This window comes from Lycorma delicatula, chromosome 1 (assembly GCF_047948215.1).
Source record: "Lycorma delicatula isolate Av1 chromosome 1, ASM4794821v1, whole genome shotgun sequence".
Lineage (NCBI taxonomy): Eukaryota > Metazoa > Arthropoda > Insecta > Hemiptera > Fulgoridae > Lycorma > Lycorma delicatula.
In genome coordinates this window covers 24,648,294-24,671,768 of record NC_134455.1, presented here as the reverse complement: position 1 = coordinate 24,671,768, position 23,475 = coordinate 24,648,294, and the positions used below count along the sequence as shown (strand labels likewise).

Sequence of the window (23,475 nt, the reverse complement as noted above, 5' to 3'; positions counted from 1 at the left end):
GTGCTTGTCTTCCACCTGTATTAGTTAACTCTTAAAGCCATCGTTTATTATAATCCTTGTTTTAATTCATAGACTTTTATTAGATGCGTCGGATAACCCATTTTTATCATAATTTCCCAGAGCTTCTGCCTTAAAACACGATCAAAAGCTTATTCATCGTTAACAAATGTAGTATGTGATTCTAAACCAAACTCCCTCCACTTTTCAGTCACTTTATTAAGAATATTATGTCAAATTATATATTATTGTATAATATCAAAAGAGGAAAAATAAATTAAGAATAATTTTTATTTAAATTAAATTACTTATTTTATCCTGTTTTGTGCTTGTAAAAAAAAATTAATTCTTTCGATTGAAATATTAATGAGAAGTAGATTTTTTTACAGTTGAAGGATTAGTTGATTAATATTAAGATATTGAAAAGTAACTCAATTCTCGTAAAAAATTTCCTTATTTTATGACATCCTTATTTTATGACATACTTATTCAGCAATAAATAAAAAAATGATTATTCCTATTAGATAGGTACTCATAGTAGTATGTGCCCATCGTCTTGATTAGAGTACTCATAGTGAATATTATTTTATTTGCAGTGCAAAACAAAGAAGGAAACGATTTGTCAGAAACTTCCGAAGAAAGACAGAAAAAAGTCAAATCAAGGTTAAAGAACTTCTTCAATCGAAGACCACCCATGGAATCATTAATCAAGAGGGGTATTTGGAAAGGTAATGACAAATAAGATTTCATATTATGAGTTGCTTGTAATAAAATGTTTGTTTTGTTTTGCTTGCTTTAAAATATTACAAAAGTAATATTCCAATGATTTTTAAATAAAACGATTGAATCCTAGCTGTAGAATACAATATTTTATTAAAAATTACTTTATACCGCTTTATTTTTTTGTTATCTACATAATTTCACAAAGAGCTCTGCTTCTTCAGAACATTGTTTTATAAATGCATTTAAAAAAAGTTAAAAACTAACAACTCGGTCACTGAAATAAAATGAACCGCTCTGCAGATATTACAAATCTCTTAACAGATAATGGAACTATTGTGTTTGGTAACAAATTTAAATGTATTTTTACATATACATTTAACAATTTTAAATAGTTTAAATTAAATGTATTATTTCTCGTAACCTGTTCAAATTTTATCTGTTCATTATATATTTTCACTTTTACTCTTTTATTAAAGATATTTTTTCAAGTATAATAGAATTAAATTTGTTGCTACTGATTTTTTACAGACTAATTGAAAATATGCTTTTGTTTTCCATAATCTAATCAGCGTAATTAGACATTTGTTTGTCATATTTATATGCTCGTAAATATCCCTGGAATAATTTTTATATGAAATAAAAAAAATTGACCCAAATAGTTATAGAACGGTATGGATTTAGGAAGGGGAAAGACTCTAGGGATGCGATTTTATCAAGAACTATTGATGAGGAATATAAACAGAAATTAGTAAAGTAAAATTTTAAGTAAGAGTTAAATTTATCAGTTATTTTGACACAGAAATAAAAAATTCTGAAAATCTAATTTCAATTCCTTACGATCATTTTTTAATTTCAGTTACAGCGTCATTATATTTCTTAATTTTAATGCAGTTCTAAAAAAACAATAGTTGCGCAATATTTTTTGAAATCTTGCACAAAACATTTCAGTCCGTCCTTCATATACAACTGATTCGCTGAATAGTATTCAAACGTTTAACAGTAACGGTAGAAAACTGATATCTTCGTCAAACCCATTTTTATTGACTAATTATTTGCTTATTTATTTTTAATTCATATTCACTTTATCGAACCACAAACATACCATTAATATTCTCCTTCTCTTCTTTTCATTTACACAAATTACAATGAGTATGAATAACAATTAAAGAAAGAAATATTGTTCTTTACGTTTCCATATACTTAATCGAGCTTTTTACAAAATCTTAAATAATTAATGAATACGATTATTTTTTTGTTTGCTTATTTAACAATCTATAAAAATTTAATCGTTAGTTTATCATTATTAAAATTTTTGTTCTTTATTTAGTCGTATAATGTAAGACAAATTATTTTTTCGTCCCTAAATATTAAAAAGATTACTGTTAATTTCATTGAATTAACAGTAAATGTCTGTAAAGCAAAAAGACATTTTTACGTTTGAATGCGAATGATTTTTTTTTTTGCTTATATTTAAATAATTTTTGTTTAGTCTTCATCATCATCGAAATTTCAGAAGTAAAATAAATAATAAACCGGTAATTATTTTAGATTAGAGATTACATTTGTCACATTTGAGATTCGATTCATCGAATTTGAACGAGTTCGAAAAATTTTGTTTCGAAAATTAATTTCTTTTAAATCGATCGAAGGAATTCTTGAGATAAAGAGCTAAGATCTTGTACAAAATAAAGTTATTTTTTGTTAAAATATGAAAATTTTAAATTCGTATGAAAGAGTTTTTACTAATGGTCGGTTTTTATGAAACAATTTAAGATTCAAAATTAGCTAACTTTTGGACTATAATAATGATAATTAAATGGCTAAATTTTATTTTTATTGGAACCGATCAGCGTATCATTTATTTAAATTATAATTGCATGCAAGCCCGAGATACAGTATATAATAGTTACAATGTCAATTTTTAAATTTATTTAGTGTTTTAGTAAATTCTTCCTATTACTTAAATTCATTTTGTTCAAAATTTACGATAATTATTTTCCAAAATATTTTTTTTATGTGATAAATGAAGTTATTGTTTCCGTTAATCACGACAAATTAAAATTTTCCGTGCATGTATTTTCCTCTTTCTATTGCTTGTTGTATGAATGATAGAATTATTGACCTAAATGATGAAATGATTGATAACAATATCAACGGCCTAATTACTGACCGACGTTTTCTTTGTGGTTACGAAATCGTTGAATATTTAATTACCTTTGGTTTTTTACTTATTTTGAAGGTTTTATTCTCTTTTAATCAGTAGTAAAACTGGCTCAATTACATGTATATGGCTCCTTACAACTTATTCATTAGGCAATACCAGAAAACGTACATCTCCATTTCATTTTAATACGCCGGCATTTTGGAACAGATTCCAAATGCTTGCTCGGTCAGAAACCAAGATGTACTCCGTGACTAAGGATTTCTTGATGAGTTGCCGCTTCCGCGGTTGATTATTAAAATTAAATGGAAAATAATATAAATTCTTCTAATTATGAATAATTTTTTTAGTTTTTCTGGCCAGTCATATATAATATTAACCGAATCCTTCGTTTATTTGCTATTATAAAATTTGTTGATCTGCCCATTGCATTTCAACTTTGTTATTTTTATAAATCCCAATGCGAATGTCGAGGTAGACTATCAGAAGCAGTTTTAAATCTATTTATCTGATCCTTTAAATTAAATTTATTTACGAATATACAGGGAAATTTATGAATTTTTCACTGCATTTTTACATGTTGCATGTAACATGTAACAACATTGTTACATGTTGCCTATTATTTATACAGGGTCATTCACGGGAACCGGATGTTTTTGAAGTGGGTTGTACTCGGGCGTTCGTGGTGGGAGGGGCACGTGGCTGGTGTCTGACGTTTCCTTTGTTCATAGCATTTACATTTTAGTCGTTGAGATGGAGCCGTGGACGCTAGACCAACGTCTGTACGCGTATGACAGTTTTGTGCGAAATGACGAATCCGTAACTGCTGTTCAGCGAGATTTCCGCCGTCAGTTTTATATCCATCGTAATGCAAGTGTCCCTTCTCGTAACACAATATTGCGACGGGTAAACAACCTTCGAACAAGCGGTTCAATGTTGAGGAAAAAACCACCGGGTCCCCGACCAACCGCTAGCACTCCGGAGAACATCAAACGAGTAAGGGAAGCCATTGTCAGAAGCCCACGCCGCTCTATTCAGAGGCATTCAGCAGCGCTTCAAATGAGCACAAGTACGGTAAGACGAATTCTGCATACAGACCTGCATTTCCATCCTTAAATGATAGCCATCGTGCAGCAGTTAAACGAGCAAGATTTCACGCAGCGATTACAATTTTGTCGACAAATGCTTACCATTTTCGAAGAAAATGAAAATTTGTTATTATTAAAGAGTGACGAAGCCCATTTTCATCAGAATGGATTCGTCAATAAACAGAATTGCCGGTATCGGGCAGAAAGAAACACACATCGGCTTCACGAGAGACCTCTTCATAGCCCAAAGGTGACTGGTGTCTGGTGTGCAATAGGAAAGGTCGGTGTTATTGGACCATATTTTTTTGAAGAAAATGACGCTGGCGTAACTGTAACAGCTGATCGTTACATTGCGATGTTGAATACGTTTTTCATCCCCGAATTACGAAACCGGGGAATCGATTTTCAAAACGTGTTATTCCAGCAGGATGGAACTACAGCGCACACAGCGAGGGCAACGATGGCTGTTCTCCGTAACTTGTTTCCGGGACGGATCGTTTCCAGATTCGGCGACATTCCTTGGCCCCCTCGGTCCCCCGACTTGAGTAGTTGTGATTTTTTAATGTGGGGGTTTCTGAAATCGTGTGTACGGCAATAAACCGCGTACATTGGAGGACCTAAAGATCGCAATTCGTCATCACGTCACCCAGATTGATGTAGACATGCTGCAAAGAATTGAGGCCAGTTACCGTGAAAGGCTACAACAACGTATTGCCCAAAATGGACATCACTTGCCGGACATAATTTTTTGTTCATGAGCAAGTAACAAATGCTTTGATTTAACAAGTGTTTCAATACCAATAAAACTTTTTTAAAGTAAATATTCAATTTTTTATGATTATTTTAAAAACATCCGGTTCCCGTGAATGACCCTGTAATAGGCAAACATATTGCCTATTACAAATAATATGACATAATAATATTACAATATGTTTGAGAAATGAATCGATGTGATGATATAAATGAATTTTGATATTTTTGTGAATAACCTGGAAGAAACAACTCAGGTCGGAAAAAAAGGAAAAATGTCGAGAGTATTTTAAGAAACCAATCAGATAAAAAGCGTTAACCATAAATTAGCTGATTAACAATATATTTAACGGTTTTTAACCCTTAACTATACGTTAAGGGTTTTATCTTTTAATTTTTATCTAGAAAATGATAATGTATATTTTTCCACATGTATGTATCCTACATATTTACGTAAACCTGATAATAAAAATTGTATAAATAAGAAAGTTTTCCTCAATAAAAAATGTTTCTTTCTTGAATTAAAAATATTGAGAAAATTACTTGAAATTACGTTGAAAATTGTTGTTTGCACCAACCACTGATTTTGTAAAATCTAAGAATAATCGGATGCATCATAGCATATGAGTGATTTTTTTTTTAATTTCCCGGTAAAATAGAAGTCGCTGAAATTTGTTAAGTGTAGAACCATTATCCACTATTACAGCCTCAGGCTAACTGATGGAATTCTTAGCAAAGTACGCTGTATATTTTTCAAGGCAAAAGAGGTATAAGATGTTCACAAAAGGTGGCCTTATTATTATGAAATCGAGACAGAAAGAAATCTAATCTCTGTTATAGATAAAAAAGGAGAAGTTATGGCTATCCACTGGATATTCCCTGACAAACCTCACGTCATTAAAATCCCTTTGACATAAAATTGTCCGGTCCTGTTGACAAACCGAAGATATCGAGTAGGATATCTCAAGGTCATGTTCAAAATGTCATATTTATATTCCGGTTCTGTATCCAAGCGCGACATCAAATGGAATTTTAGTGAAACTATCCTGAATTTTTTTCAAAATAAAATAATTATACCCCCTACAGAGGATTCAAAAAACTTTTCATATTTAGGTAACATGTAAAACTTGCAATTGTACAATTTTCAGGAGATTAGGTAAAAGATTACACTTTTATTCCATATATATCGTCTTCAAATGTGAAACTTTTATATATCCACGATAATATAATCCGCTTATTATACACAACCATTCTAATCTATTCGCATTATTTTGAGGTAAATACCTCAAAATAACCTATTGTCTAACGGTAAGTATCTGTCTAACGGTATTTAGGTGGCACGTGTTAACATAATTTCCTGTAGAATGTTTGCACTTTAACCATTAGGGGAAAGTGTTTTGTATTTTAAGAGATTATAATTACTGCAACTTGAAAATAAATCTGGCTATTTTACCGGCCGTAAAAATCTTGTCAAATCGTTAGCAAGTAAACCCCAAAAAAATGAGAAGAACTGGTCTAAAAGGGAAGAAATATATTGAGTAATATTTATTGCAGTCATAACCACATACTAGCACAGTCAAACAAGAAAGCACAACAATGGTGACAGATGTTAGTATATAATAGGCCGTGTAATGTTCCTATTCGCATGCTAATTGAAACTGAAGGTTTTGCACGAATCTATTAAGCTATTATGAAAACTAAACAAGTTTTAATGAACTAAAAGTAAAATATTTATTTAGTCAAGTTTAATTTGCAATTTTCAAGTACAGATTCACACATCCAGGAACTGTACTAATTATTTAACCTTTGTTTTATTCTTGTTAATTATACATAAAAGATTTCTAAAAATCGCTGGGGAACTTTCCGTTTTCCCTGAGATCTTAATAACTTATCACACATACTTGGATTTTAAAATATAAAATTACACTATTCTGAATGTGTAGAACAATGAGGAAATCAAGTTATTCATATTTAATTCTAAAATTCAGATTATACTCTTATCTTTAATTTTTTTTTTGTTAAACCTCAGTAAAGAATACAAAGGAAACCGTTTCACACCCAGTAAGTTCTGAAATGCTTGATTGTCCAGAAATGAAAAGTTTCTGGCAGCATAGAAACACAGCAGAGTTTTTAAATGCATCAAATGGAGAACAGGGTAGTACACATTCTTGTTTATGAGATTGATTATTGTGATAGGCTAGTTAACGTTTCTCAACGTTAACGTTGAGAAATAATAAGGATTGTTGTCACCTTTGGTAAATAAACGGGGTTTCCTTTATAAAATCGTTTTTTCTCTGAATATTTTTGGTATCAGAAATATCAGATGGCGGCCTGAGGATATAATATAGAAGCTTATCTCGACAAAGCCTAATAACATTCAGAATTTTACTGCGTTGTGATCCATGAACGGTCGATAGAGAAAAGGTCGATGTAAAGGATGCAGGTTGGGTTGTTGGAACCGATCTGAAGTTCAAAATGGAAATAATTTGCATATTGATATTCAGATATACGTCACGAATTTCCAAGTAAGAGTCGTTGGAACATAGGGTTTCATAATTAAATTTATTAAGAAACCCGTGGATGCATATAAATTCTTTACCTAAATATTGGTAAATCTAATATGATATTGTCTGAAGCAGAGAACTGGTAAAATACTTCTTTGCCGGCCTCCGTGACGCGAGTAGAAGTGTCTCAGCCATTCAACCGGAGGTCTCAGGTTAACATGTTTTAGGCAGAGAAATATTTATGCGGAAACAGAAAGGTTTTAAATCTGTAAAAATACTCTGTAAGGATGAGCTGAAAAATGGTTCTTTATATATTATTAATTTTTTCTTTTATCTACTCTCAATATTGTTTATTTCTGTTATAATTTTTCTTGAAATTATTTTAAATCTTATTTTCTTGGATTGTGTTTAATAAATTTTATCTACGGAATACATTTATTCTCACCTCTCGCTAATGCTTATTTATTCTGTACCTTAAAATTTTTTCTAACCTTCAGTTTGATATTAATTAGTTAACAATATTTAAATAATCATATATTGATTAATAAATACATAAGTTTTTTCCTTGATTTGTCTTGTTTGGCAATTTTTTTTTACTTATCTATCCACGTATTTCTGTGGTAATTAGTATATGTATAATTATAAGTTTTGTGGTATTTACGAAACAGCTGAGCAATTAATCTGTCAGATATAAAATGTAAATTTGTGTTGTTAGCCTTCACAATTTCTATTTAATTTCCTTTTCTCTAAGTAGGAGTTGTTAATCAGTGTTACAGTTTCACACCGCAAAATGAAATCATATTGATTTTAAATAATTCAGTAAGTTACTATAGTAATGTTTTTACTCATTACCCGGCTTCTGTCCTTATAATTATTATTTATATACGAAAAATATAACAATTTACTGCAGTAGTGTTCACCTACCTTTACGTGTTTATTAGATTTTTTTGTTTTATTTTTACTTTCTCATAACTTATAATCTCAATCGGTACGAGTGTTGTATCTAAGGTACCTTCAATAGTCACGAATCAGTTTTAATGATCGCTTATTTAACGTGTAATACCTGTCATCACAAATAGATGACATATTTTTCACTCAAAATTTACAGGAATAACTCTCGTAATCCATAATAGTAAATCTGCATGCAACCTGAAAAAAATGAAACTGTTATTGGAAATCGTACGCTCAATTAGCTATTGCTGTGATTTTCCAACTAAAAAGATCGGGCGAATTTACTTTCTTCTGTATAAAGAAATGATTAGCATCGGTATTAGCGAATTGTGAACTGTGGAATTAGTTTTTTTTAAGTTTCGTAAGAATAAACACATCACACCGTATTCAACGGGTTCTAAGATGAGCTAGTTCATCATGAACAGCGGGCGAAAGTACTTTATTTTGGTTTTAATACCGTTATCATTATTAATTAACTAAACAGCTATTCAGTAACTCTTACCTGCTTAAAAAAAATCGACACCCGCTAATATCGGTCTACTAAAAATAGTCTTATCATGTTCTAATAAATAAATAGGAGAAACTCTTTCTCTTAATCTGTGCGTAAATTATATATTTAACGTCAACTGTAGAAATATTTAAAAGATAATTTCTTCTAATTGTTGTGAATTTTAATTTGCATGAGCGTGCGTAGCGTCTTTCATATACACGTATACTCACAAAAGGAATCCAAGAGATTCAATCAGGTAATCTAGCTGGCCATAGTTGAGGTCCACCTTGACCAAACCAGCGGTTAGGAAATGTTTCATTTAGATAATGAGTAACAGTAAAAATGGGCTGGTGTACCAATTTGTTGTAAATAAATATCAGTGTTTGTACTAAGTGGAACATCCTCTAAAATTGAAAGCTCTTTTTGAAGAAAATTCAGGTAACCATTACCCGTAAGTCTACTGTTTAAAATGTGAGGTCCGATAAGAACATTATCTCCTACTATGCCGAACCATACATTTGATGAAAAACGGTGCTGGAAATTAGTTTTATGGTTTCACGAGGATTGACATGTTTGCAAAAGTGTTTGTTTCATGTATTGTTTATCCCATATCTCGAAAATGTTACTTCATCTGTAAATAATATCAGCGATGGAAGCACGTTGTTATGTAATAACCACTGACAATAGAATCCCCAAACGTGCAGGTAATCTAAGAGTACTAGTAGCTAAACTTTGCTCTATCATAAGTAAAATCTACTTATTTATATCTGTTTCCCGTTCAGATGTTACATTAAATGTTCCACGTTTCCTTAGGTGCTGGTGAGAATCTGCAAATATTTACTGGTTACAAATGTTTCGATTGGAAAATCTCCGAGTATATTCTTCAACGGCTTGTGTAACATTGCCATTACAAAAACCATAGATGAAATGAATGTCTGCATATTCCTGATTTGTAAACTTATACTGCATTTCTCTCGCTTACTACAGAACAAATCACTTACTAATTATTAATTATTAGCTTACTAGCTTTTAAAATCAGTGCAAGTGAACTACTTACATACACATAAATCACAAATGCACACTTCACAAATTAAATTAAATTTTATACTGAAAATTAACTTTCAATACAAAACCCCTTAACTTACCTTTCGCAATTTAAGTAGGGCTTCATTTCAGCAGAGGAGCAGAAATCGAGGCGAAATATTTCACTAGCCATACCTCCCTAACAAAGCGTTTTCGGACACATGTTTATAGAATTTTTTTTTTTCATTATATAATGAGAAATATGCCAATTAAGTTTACCAGAATCCTCTCATGACACTATATATTTTAAATTTAAGAAAAAATTATTTTTCTTTCGTGAGAATAAACCCAATTTTGGTTTATATATATATATATATATATATATATATATACTAGCGGACCCGACAACGTTATCCTGACGCGGCATTATTCTGTAATAAATGTACACACATAAATATAAGTAACTTAATTAAATTAAAATTAGCAGGAATGTGTTCTAAATTTCATTAAAATGACTATTAGTATGATATTATCAGTTTGTGATTGTTGTATTATTGTAATGGGTTTATTGATTAATTATGTGTAGTATGGTTAATATTTATTTTTACTAAATATTGAGATGTCCTATGAAATTGGGCCCGGTAGGCAGCGTGTGCTGCCTATTGTGAACCTTAACCATCCCAAGATCAACAACACATAAATAAATTAAAAAAACATTTTCACTTCAATACTGTACCTTACAAATTTGCACAATGTATATTTTTTAATTACACTTTAAAACGTTATTTCAATAAATAATAATATAATATTTCTCAATACGCGCACAATTCTAAACGCGATCGCAGTGTTCCCTACTTGTTACTTAATCAGTTGTGATTTTGTTTACATTGGCAACGGCCATACGGGCTCTTTGTGATTGGTCGTTGTGTTTGACAGCGGCCATCTTGCATTGATCTGATTGGTTTTCCTTTGTTTACATTTCCATAGGATTTATTAGCCTCTTATTTATTAAAAAACTGTTTTCTCGCGATTTTTTGTAAAACAATAATAACACAAAATTACGGAATATTTTTCTCAATTTGATCGCAGCACCAACTGTCGGGACAAACTAAAATTAAAATAGAATATTATTGAATATTCGATACTGCGGTGGTAGTGCAGTCTGCCGGATCCAATGTAAACCATTCCAAAATCAACAACTACTTATAAATAAAAATTAATTAAAAAAACATTTTCCAGTGGACCAAATTGTGAATCTAAATCATTCTCGAATCCCCTTGAACACACACACAAAATTTCATCAAAATCAGTCCAGCCGTTTAGGAGGAGTTCACTTTCATACACACGCACACAAGAAATATATATATAAAGATATATATATATATTGAAGTCTTACAATCAGTAACGGAACGGAACGCAAAAGTGGCGGGAGTTTCACAAATTTCTCCCTTCGAATTGCAGAGCCTGGACAGTGTCCCTTGCTGCTGTATAATTCTGTTAATCAAGTGTTTATTTTTAATGTCGGGTCTAAGTTTAAAGTTTTGTTTTAATTTAATGGATGGATTTGTAAACAGCGTTCCGTATCCGTATGGACCAGCGTTCTTAAACCCATTTTTGGGTCCGACCGCGGGAGACTAGGCTTTTAAAACCTGTGCTCCCAACGTATTCCCCTTAAAATCGGTAAGAATCTTAAATATATTTTTAAATAATGAACTTGTACATAAAATCAATTAGATATATTTACAAGTATAAATATATTCATATTTTTCATTGGGATGTTTGTACATTGGTAATTACTTTTATAATTTTTATTTTTATTCCTTTTTGTAAGTAAAAGATAACATTTTGAATATAATAGTAACGTAAAGATTGCATTTTCTGCTTCACCCCAATAAGAAACTTTCATTCCAACAAAAGAGAATTACAAAATATGAGGTATTTAAATGCTGCTTCAGATTATATTAGCACAAAATGTCCACTTAATATGGCACATCATTTCAAGGATATCTTAAAAAAAAATTGTGATCTTTGGCCTTTGAAACACTATTCAACTGATGCTGTCACATCTGAATCGATAAAAAATGTGTCCCTTTCAAATTCTTTTAAGGTTTGTAAATAGGAAATATTCAGATTGTGCAATAGCTGTTCATTTAAATCAACGGTTAAGAGGTAAAACATCTGTTTTTGAAGTAGGTCTATATCATCATCTTGGAAAGTAAATCGGGCTGAGAACTTTATGGGACTCTTTTCCTGATGTACACCTATCAATAATTCTTTAACTTAAGGACCTTCAAAAATTTAGATGTACGTTTGTACATTGTAACTTCTTATTTCTGAACAAAAGAAATCTTTTAAAATTAAAAATCTGAGTTAAAGAATTGACCATTTTGTATCATGACCTTTTTTTTATACGTGAGAAAACATAAAATGCTATTTCATAAAAGTTAGGGAATGGTAATAGTTGGAAGTCTTCCATGAAAGTGTCTGTATAGTTCCATGAAATTGTTCTTTTAAATGTTATATTTATGGTAACCTGCCAGGTTAGTCTAGTGGTTAAACTCATCATTGTAAAATCAACTAATTTTCTAAGTCAAGAGTTCTAAGGTTCGAGTGAGTCCTTGTAAAGGCAGTTGCTTTTATATGAATTTGAATACTAGACTGCGAACACCGGTGTTCTTTGGTGGTTGGGTTTCAATTCATCACTGTCTCAGGAGTGGTTGAACCTGAGTCTGTACAGAACTACATGTTAGATTTACACTTAACATTTGCAGCTACAGGCTTGTCAAGCCAATAGCAGTAATTGCATTTGCCTCCACACACACGTGCGCGTGCACCAATATATACATATATATATATATATATATACACATACATACACACACACATACACCCAGATCTGGACGCAACCTGGAAAACTGGTTAAAATATGTATATTTCTGGTATTCCAATTCAATTGTTGACTTTAATATACATGATTTCAGAAATTTATGACTGATAAAATTATTTTTTCATTCATTTTTGTTCTACATATGATTATTTATGTGTTTAATTATACACACTGCCCGTAGTTGAAAGAATGATTCACACTATTGTCTTTATCTCGAAGATTTAAAAAAAAAAAATAATTGTTACCTAAATGATTTTAAGCATTATCCAGACAGGATTACTTACACATCTTCAATATACAGACTTCATCTGAGGCAGATAAATAACTGTATTACAATCTAACCACATTCCCACATCTAAAGTAATTTTGTCTGAAAAATTTACCTCTTGAAAAATCAGTTGTTATTATTATGTTAAGTGATTTATTATCAATTTTGTGTTACGGTGTAAAATCCTTCAAATGTTTTTTAGCCTCATTATCATTATCTGACTCATGCCAATGACAAAAAATATAGTACTATCCTCAGGAAAACTCAGTCATTCTTTACTTCTATGTTTATGATTGCACTAGATAATTTTTTTGATTTCTTAATATATTTTTATATTATATCTTTATTTTCTTCTGTGAAAGTATCTCTTTTTTGCTAATCTTTTTCTAGTGTTTGTTCCTCTTGCAATACATTCTGAAGAAGTTGTTTCTGTTGTTACATTCTAATTGAGCATTTTAAGTTGGATCAGAACAATATTTTTGCAGGTTTATCATCATTCAATAGTATTTTTTTTATTGTAGATGAATTAGCATTTGGGGGCTCTCTGGAGAAAGTGTGTGGAAATGAACACCCACAAGTGCCTATCTTTGTACAACATTGTATAAAGTGCATTGAAAAAACCAAGGAAAACATGAAGACTGATGGTTTGTATCTAGTTTCAGGCAATCTTTCACAAGTGCAAAAGATCAGATTACAGGTATGTAATTTATTTATATATGCTTGTATGTGTGTGCGTGTGTGTGTGTACACATGCATTAAAATAGTGTGTTTTAATTTGTAACATAAACTTATTAAATAAAATGTAATTACTTTAAAAGCACTTTATAACTTTCATTGTAATTGATTGCATCCTTCAGTTAATTTTCAAAATAATTCATTAAATATTGTAAATGAACAGCATCTTTTAATGCAAAAATTTGAATCTAATAAATTAATTCAAAATGTAATCAATCATTACAAAAGCATGTACTCATCATACATCAATCTACTCTAGTTATATGGCACCAGCTGAGTGGCAATGAGAGTAACTGTTTGTTTATAAATTATAATTGATATGATTAATTTTAATCATTACTATTAGCATATCCAGTTGTGTTGCATGCTTACTTGGAAAAGTAAAAGTTTGTTATGACTGGATGATAAAAGGACCTCTGGAGGAGTATTAAATCCTTAAATATTATCCAACTGTATTTTGATTTCTGTTAGAATACATGAATTTTATGTATTAAAAAATTTTAAAACTAATAAGGAAATGACAATTCCTAGCTACTGAGGAGTGGCTGATGATCTGAACAGACTATCAGGGTTATTCTTTATTTTCACCCAAAATCTAATCAAATATCTTACTGTAGGTTGACCAGAGTAATTTATCAATTTTGGATCAAGAAAAGGATATTCATGTACTGACCGGTGTTCTTAAGCTTTTCTTTAGAGAACTAAAACAACCATTGATACCATTCAACCTCTCCAACAGAGCTCTTGAAGCTAGCAGTAAGTATATCAGCAGCTAATCTTCTAAGTAATTTCATTTAGTTAATCTAATCATTTTTATCCAAGATCTGATATGATATTTTGCATGATGTTCAATAAAAATATTTATTTCATAAAAACAGTTATAAAAAGATTATATTACTCATTTTTAAATTAATGGAACTTCTTTGCAATTAATCTCTTAACTGAAAACTGATAGCAGTGTTGCTATCCATTTATCTTAGAAAAATTTAGAATAGTCTAATCAAATAATATACTCAACCTACACTTCGTTTTTTTAAAATGTTGAATTTGTCTAATTTAGTGAGTTTAAAATGTTAAAATTTAACATTTTTCAATTATGTGACGTGTGTAAAATTTGTATATTGTGATTTCTCTGTGTATATGTATCACTTAGAAGTGATACATATACACAAGATATACATAGATGCATAGATGCAAGGTAATTTGCAGAATTTGATTCATCATACACAGTTCCTATATGTGATACATATCACAATGGATCATATACATATTACAATGTATATGATCCTACTAGTTGAATTTGTGATCTGTCCATCGAATAGTGTGATCACTGTAATTTCATTTATATACCCTTTGGCTGATGTGTTTCTAGCATGTTTTGTTAATTTTTGTTTGAACTTGTGTATTTCAGTACCCTTCTTTACAACAAATTCCAGAAATTTTGTACGATACTTTCTAAATGAACATAATTACACTTAAATTTGTTAAAAATGAAATCTGTTTTAAATCAACTTTAACTCTAGTACAGTCACAAGACAGAATCTTTAAGTTGAACACTATTTTTCAGAATTCAGATTTCTTTATTTTTCCTGTAAAGATGTATAAAGTATCGTCCTCACATCAAATTTTGCGATCTGTTTTACATGATTTTGAAGTTACAAAAAAATAATTTATTTCAGATTGGAATAATTTTAATTGATTTTGAGGTTACGTAAAAATAATTTAACCCTAGTGTACTAACTAAATTAATGAGTTAAAAAATCTGTTAAAAAATTTAAAAGAAATCTTTTAAAGCATCTGTTTAAAGATGTGGATTTCTCAGGAGAACAACTTGTTAATGTTACTGTAATGTATATTATTTATTAATTAAAATAATGTAATATTTATTCAATAATATAAAATAAGAAAAACATGTAAGTAACAATCAGATGTCTAAATTTAAAACCAGAACCACATTTTACGTAATACACTTTTTACACAAAACATTTTACTTCTCATTAAACGTCAATTTTATAATCTTTTACAATATATTAAATAAATGAGTAGACATTTGATATTATTTACAGACAGTTTATGGATGACTTCTTTTGATGCTCCCCCACATAGAGGTTTTTTACATAATACAAGTAGGTGTGCGCCATTCTTCTCTTCTCATAAGAGCAAATTAAGCAATAATTTCTTTTCTCTTTTTGTTCAACACTCGTCAATTCTGTAATGTTTTCATGGCAGATTTTACTTACTGACATTCATATTTCTCTAGAAAGACCTGGACAACTAAGCCGATGTTTCTGCCATGGAATAGTTAGTTGTTCATGCAATTCCAGCATGAATTTTAATCTGCTAGGTGGTTTTCTTTGGTTTTTGTACTGTTTATGACAATAAATCATAAAGGAGTTGTCACACGCCATATTCAATATACTATAAAAAATACAGAGAAGCCATCTTCTCGTCTTTCTATTACAACACATGTTCTGGCACATCTGGTTTAATGAGTATCACTTGGAAATGATACATATACACAAGATATACATAGATACCTTGCATAGATGCAAGGTAATTTGCAGAATTTGATTCATCATACACAGTTCCTATATGTGATACATATCACAATGGATCATATAGGATATAGGAGTACTATTTAAAGTACTCCTATATTTATAGTACTCCTTTAGTACTATTGTAACTGAGTATTATGTCTCCTTTTTTTGAGATGCTGTCAATGATTCCTTCATCATGTGCTGTTGAAATACATGTCACGAGCTTTCCCTTTTTTGGATTATAAGAGAGCACTGTGAGGTTTTTCAAAAAGAAACATTGTACTTCTGACTTTTCTGTGACCATAAGTTGGATTGATAAGTTTGTTGGGCAGCTCCCTTTTGTTCTTTTTTATGGTGCCAATTATTGTGAGTTGATGTTCCTGCAAACGTTTGTGGGTAAGCGGCACACTTGTGAACCAATTGTCAAGAGTAAACCATTTGTTACCACCTCTTTACGGATTCTGTCAACTTTTCGACAAAGAAATCTGCCGCTAGAATTCCAGAAGACCTTTGTCAAGACGTGGTTTTGTACCTTTGCCAAGATGTGGCGTTGTATCAATGATGTACTTTGTTGAATTGTCACACATGATAATGAGTTTAATGCCATATCTGTTCGGTTTTGACAGGATATATATTCAAAAGGGATAATGCCCTTGGAATCCCACAAACTGTTCATCTATTGTTAGATATGGCCCTGACGTGTATGACTTGTGACAATTATTTGTAAAAATATTCCATATATGTGAAATAGGCAAGAGTTTTGAAAGGGTTTGTCTCTCTGGCCTCAATCTCTTGTCATCAAATCGAACACAGTTTACCAAAAAGTTAAACCTCTTTTTGACATTGTTGACTTGCATCCTGAACCATAAAAATCATGAAACAATACATCTGTTGTCAGGTGGTTGTTTTTCAAAGCCACAGATAAAAAATGGATTCTGATTAGTGAATATATTTCTTCCAGGTTCATGTCCTTCAACGTGGAATTATTTTGGTTGGCATAGTTATTTCCTTGTAAACTAATCTCTTCATTCATATGGAGAATAATCGTATCCATTATTTTATCGTCTAAAAGAAGCTTGAAGCACTCTTTTGGTTCCACGGCATTTTTAGCTAGATAGGTTGGTTCTGATCATCTATAAATAATATTTTGTTTCTTGATTTTGCCCCTCCAAGGGGCACTGGTTGCTTCCATATGTAACCATTTTTTCCAATAAGTTCATCATCATTCGGAGTCACCAATGAATCATTTGAAACATTCTGTAATTCTGGTTTACTTTTGGATTTATTGTTTTTTGGACAAGCTCACATTCAATGTTTTTAATTTCCTTCTCAACTTGATCTTCGAATTCCTCCATGTTTGGTAGGTAGTCAGGATCCTTGTACGTGTCCATCAGGCTCCAATTTTTCTACTTCAAGGGTGTTTTTACGTTTTCCTCCTCCTCCTCATCAAATAGTTCTTTTAATAACTAAAGAACGTCTTCCACCTTATAAAAAGTTTTCTCCATTTTGAATGAATAAAAACAAAATACTCTTAATAAATCATACATTAATACTAACTCTATGTAAAATTTACGTACGACCAGTGCAGCACTTACTGTTAACTCTACATAAATAATACGCACACTAAAACACCTTAATTACTAACTACAAGTAAGTTTTACATACCTTTTCTTAGGACAAAGAATGAAAAAATACAAATAGCAGCTTCCGGCACTTGAAACATGGAAACACTACAGAACACTAAACCGCCATAGCATAAATGATGGTGGGGAGATCTGTGAATCACAGTACTTCCCACCCACCTGATCATCGCCCGTACATGTAAATTTTATGTACATTAATGGTCTAGGGTTAATATATTTCAGATTGGATTTATTTTCTTTGAGCATATCTGATTAATCTACTTGGCAGAGAGTATTTAGATATTTATTATAATTTTACACAGGCAACTATATTGACAGTATGATATATCATTTTATGATGAAAATGTTAAAAATCTTATTTTATTTTACATTTATCTGAGTTGCATACTAATAAATATTACATTTCTATCATTATTCTTAAGAGCTCTATAATCTCTGAACAATATTATTTGTTTACTACTGCAGTACTATTTACTTTAGATTTCTGAAAGTATATTCATGGATAGCAATGTAACTGTGGCTGTGTATCACTAATAACATAGACTAACTTGTTGTACCCACATATACATATTTTCACCACTTGTTTTTTAAATTATTACTATTTATATTTTTATAATTTACCGTTTTTTCCTTTATTTAAAATTGTTTGAATGTGATGATTTTTAAAAAATTTATTTATTACATAATTTTAAATAGCAGTAACTGTTAAAGATTGTTAAACCACTAGTAAATGCTAGCAACAATTAAGTGTTGTATCTAAATTAAAACCAAACCAGAGAAGTATTTTAAAGTTGAGGAACGGTCCACTTGTAAAGAGATGCAATATGTCAATCTGCCTAGGATGCAAATGTGTCTGTTTTACTTTTGTTAATTTTTCTGTTTGGAAAGTTGATTATTCAGATACAGAACAATTATTAATATTTGTGTGATTTCTTTCAGCAAATAAAAATAGAAATAAGAAGTTATCACAGTTTCAACGAATAGTTAAAAATTTACCCACTCCTAATCATGATACTTTGAAATTTCTTTTGCAACACTTAATAAGGTAAGTTTACTCAAATTTTGTAATTATAATATTGTATATTCTAATATATATATATAATCCTTATTTATATATTGTGTATGTTTTGTTGCAAATTAACTGAACTGTCTGGCCAGTTGGTGGAGTGGTTAGCATTACTGACTTAATAGATCGGCTGTTCTTGAGTTTGTCTCTGGGTAAGGGTCACACATTTTCTCACCTACTATTTCATCTATTTCTTTGAATTGTTAAGAATAGTGGCTACAGACTTTGATCTAAATGACTGACGATCTAAACAAGTCACCAACTTCTCTGATGAAGAATCATTCATGTATTTTACAACATAGCAACGAACATTTTTATCCTTGTAACTTATGATAAAAATTAAAATGTAGAAATTATTGTAATTTTGTAAAATATCAGAAATACTGTTTTCAAGTGAAATAATATTACATGTTTGAATTTTTTTTTTTATAGTCCAGACTATAAGAACAACCATACTTCAGGATGTATTTTTGGTTTTTCAAGCTGATAATATGCTTAAACTACTTATTCACATGTGCTTATTTTAGAAAATGCTTTGTTGTTGAGTTAGGTAGGTTTTAAGAACAATGAATCTGGAAGTTTATCCTTTAAAATAATTTTCATACGCATTTTGAAATTTAATCTACTGAATTTCATGAAATACAAACCATAGATGAGATTATGTAAGTGATTAATTTCTTACTGTTTTATTCTGACCAGTGGAAAAAAATTAAAAAATAACAAATGATCAAAAAAACAAGATGAAACAATAGTAAAAAAGATGGCTGTTGGTTCTCAATTTCATTTTATTGTAATATTTGTGTAAATATTTGATTAAAAGAGTAAAAAACATAAAACATGTACATAACAGTGGAAGAAAGAACAATATGAAAATATTTCTAGATCTAAAAACATTCTATGAAATTATATCATAGATAATGATGAAACATATGGGTGTGTGTATATATATATATATATATGAAGGGAGTTATATGTGTATGTACATAACTGAGAATTTTTGTGGTTATTTGTCCTCTTTGTTTTGTAATTATATTAAAATGATAATGATCTAAAAAACAGTGTGGTTTCTTCATGTGTCAATTGACAACCGATTCATAAGTTTATTGGTCTCACTGAAAGAAACTAACACCATTAACAAAAAAAGATATAATAATCTATATATGAATATTATGTATCACTGATAAATGGGGAGATGCTATTAACCAATTCAATTTTATGAGTCAGTAAAAAAAACAGTGAAAGTGGTTAACTGATTCTTTTACTTAGCAATGAAGGGAGTTGGATACCTGTCTAATTTTGCTAAATAATCCATATATATATATTCCATATGTGGAATAATCCATATATATATATGGTGTTGCCAAACACACCATTAATTTTTTTTATAGAAGTAATTTTTTTTAAAGAAATAAAATGCGATTAATATAGAACTTCATCACTTTACTTTGAAAAATATCTATAGCTGTGGTCAAACAATTGTAGATAAGTTTCTCTGACATATATATTTTCTACTGCTCTATTATGATATCATATTTTTACTTCCTTGTACTATGTAAAGGAAGTATTGTGATTGCGAAAAATTTCGGTTTTCAGATTTCAACAAAAATATCCATTTTGACTAGTTTTGGCATGACATCTATATGTACATATGTATGTATTTATCTTGCATAACTCAAAAACGATTAGCCGTAGGATGTTGACATTTTGGATTTAGAACTGCCGTAACATCTAGTTGTGCACCTCCCTTTTTGATTGCAATCGACTGAACTAAAAGTTGCAGTAATGTCCTCATTAAGAGCTTTTCAACGATATATCATAAGTGGTATTTATTTTCATTGGTTTCAGAATTATTCAGTTCTGTCTTTAATGACTTAATTATACAGCTGCATTAAAAAAAATAATAATTTAAGAACAACTTACTGAAATATAATATATTGTTCAGTATGGCTTACACAAGTAGCTAAATATAATTGAAACCTCATGCTTCAAAAGATTGTTTGTAAACTTCATTATTATTAATCATAATTAATTAGTAAAAATTTCATTTCCAATTTATGTTACAATACAAAACTATTAATCTATATAAATAAAAATGTAAATGTTAGTTTGTTCAAAATCTTAAATCTCTTAAAGTTCTTCACTGATTGCTTTGAAATTTTTATCCAATGTTGCATTCGAATACACGTTTTTATATACCTATTATTTATATACCTAACATCTCACACTTGTGACAGGTAAAAACATGCTTTTTTTAAAAAAACAGCGCTATCTGCTGGTCGTAAAAGCAACACACACTATACTAAATATTTTACGATTCCATTTCAATGTTTCCGATATGTGTGTCTGCTATAGACTAAAAATCTACTGGACCGATTTATGCGTGGGGAAAAAGGGAGAATGGGAAAACAGAAAGAGAGAAAAATCAGAAAAGAGAAAAATCAAAAAACAATAAAAGGAAAGAAGGGGAAAATTGAACAAGGAAAAAAGAGAAAACAGGGAAAAGGAAAGGGGAAAGCAGAAAAAGAAACGGAGAAGGGGAAAAGAGGAAGGGACAAAGGTAAACAAGGAAAAGTGAGGTGGGGAAAGGGGAAGGGGAACCAGGAAGGACATATGGTAAAAGGGAAAAAAGAAAAAATGAAAAGGGGAGAAAGAAAAAGGGAGGGGGAAAGGTTACATTTTGTGAAGTTCCGTAATGTTCATTTTGTTAATGTTTTATTAAATTTTCAATTGAGTTCATTTAATCTACATATATACTCAAAAATAGCAATAACGAAGCATTGCTAGGTCTGCTAGTGTGTGTGTGTGTGTGTTTAAATTGCATCATTAGCAATAAAAAATTATAATTCCTAATTTTTTTTATTAGTTATTTTTTTAAAATTAATATTCAGATTTTACTTGTTGCTTTTTGTTTTTATAATCAACTTTTGCATTTTTTATAAAAAAACATAATTAATATTTTTTAAATACAATGTCTGCTCAATCAATAAACTGATTTCATATTAATGAATAGTGTAGAAAAATAAGCTCTATTTGTTTAATCAAAGATTTTTAATAATGATTTTAGTAATTTTTCATAAAAATCTATTATTAAGATCATAGATCTCTAAGAAGGTATTCAACAGAGATTATAAAAACAAAAATCAAGAAGTAAAAAAAAAAGTAAACAAAAAAAATTGAACTTACAGTTAATTAAAAATTTTATTATTTTACATTTTTTGATATTGTACATTTCCCTTTCAGAGTGACAGAATATCAAGAATTTAATAGAATGCACATTTCAAATTTGGCAATTGCATTTGGACCTACACTAATGTGGCCAGAACAAGAATCACAGCTGGTTAATTACATGAAGTATCAAAGTCTTGTAATAGAATTCTTTCTTGGTGAATTTACAAATATCTTCAAGTGAATAAGTCTCCTGTATACATACTTTTTTTATCAAGAACCTGAAACATTACTAAACAATAACTAGCTTAAACTCTGTGAATTTAGTACTATTCGCTATCATAATCAAATTATGTTTTCATTTTGTCAATTTATATTTATGGATAGTATCTCTCAGTTTTCAGCTACTATCCAGGATAACTTGTAAAATAAACCTGTCGATCTCTTCCTGTCCTAACATCAAGTCTGTTTTACTTTCTCTTTCTTTATACACTCTTTCACTCCCTACTAATTTTCAGCCTTTTTTCCAACACTTCCCTTTTTAGGTCTCATCCCTACTTCCATTCTCTTTATAGCCATACTATCTCAACCTTGATCTACCATTATATTCTTTCTGTCTAATATCAATAATTATATGTACATACAGGCATCACTTTTAATTAAAATTTTTATGGAAATGTTCTTAAGTAGATTAATATGTATTTATAAACAATTTTAAAATCATATTACTAATTTTTAAGTAAATAATATAATAATACAGAAATACCTCAATTCTACTATGAATAATTCACTTAAATTTATAATATTTATAAGACAATTTATGTAGATTTATCATTAAAAGATATTTATAATTTTATATCAAAAATTATTTACTGCACAATGAATCTTATATCTTGTTTTTACTTTTATTTATTTTATTGTATTAAATAAGTTTTTGTGTTCTTCTAATATTTATGATTGTGGTCTTAAGAACTTACATTTTCTTATAAAAATCAAGTTCATGTAGACAGTGTAACATTTGTTACAACTATTTCTGTATTAACTGAAAATCTATGCGGAAAAAATATGCAATAAAATGTAGATATTTTTATGATGAACTAAAAAAAAAAATAAAAACAAATTTCAAAATTATTATAAGTTGTTATAAGTAATACACCAAATACATAGTGCAATACTGGAAAAAGAAAAATATGAAAAAAATCTTGTATATTATGTTATTTCCATTTTTTAACAAGACCAGTGATTAAATATTTTTATAGTTCTATATCAATATTTTTTTTTTTAACCTCCGGATCCACCATTAGGCATTCATCAGAGGATGGATTCTATATCAATATTGAGAGTTCTTTACATCACACAGAAGGCTTTTTAAAAAAAAAAAAATAAATAAAAAATAATTTAAAAACTTCTTGCGTTCATAAAATTTTTTTGATGTAAGGATACCATCACATAAGAATAATATTTTTAAAATGTATTTATATTATCAA

At 29.7% G+C, this 23,475-nt stretch overlaps 1 protein-coding gene across 2 annotated transcripts in view; it reads left to right on the top strand.

The window, feature by feature from the left end:
* The window catches only part of LOC142332561 (rho GTPase-activating protein 15-like), a 44,086-nt gene extending 21,224 nt beyond the window's left edge, over window positions 1-22,862 (top strand). Inside the window, exons 2-6 of one of the 2 annotated variants that reach the window (XM_075379150.1) lie at window positions 594-725; window positions 13,364-13,539; window positions 14,195-14,333; window positions 18,697-18,802; window positions 22,064-22,862. In XM_075379150.1, the coding sequence (XP_075235265.1) occupies window positions 594-725; window positions 13,364-13,539; window positions 14,195-14,333; window positions 18,697-18,802; window positions 22,064-22,232 (722 nt within the window). In that variant the 3' untranslated portion in view covers window positions 22,233-22,862. The remainder of the gene's footprint in view (window positions 1-593; window positions 726-13,363; window positions 13,540-14,194; window positions 14,334-18,696; window positions 18,803-22,063) is intronic. The other variant, XM_075379076.1, reaches the window with a different exon arrangement.
* The last annotated feature ends 613 nt before the right edge of the window (window positions 22,863-23,475 follow it).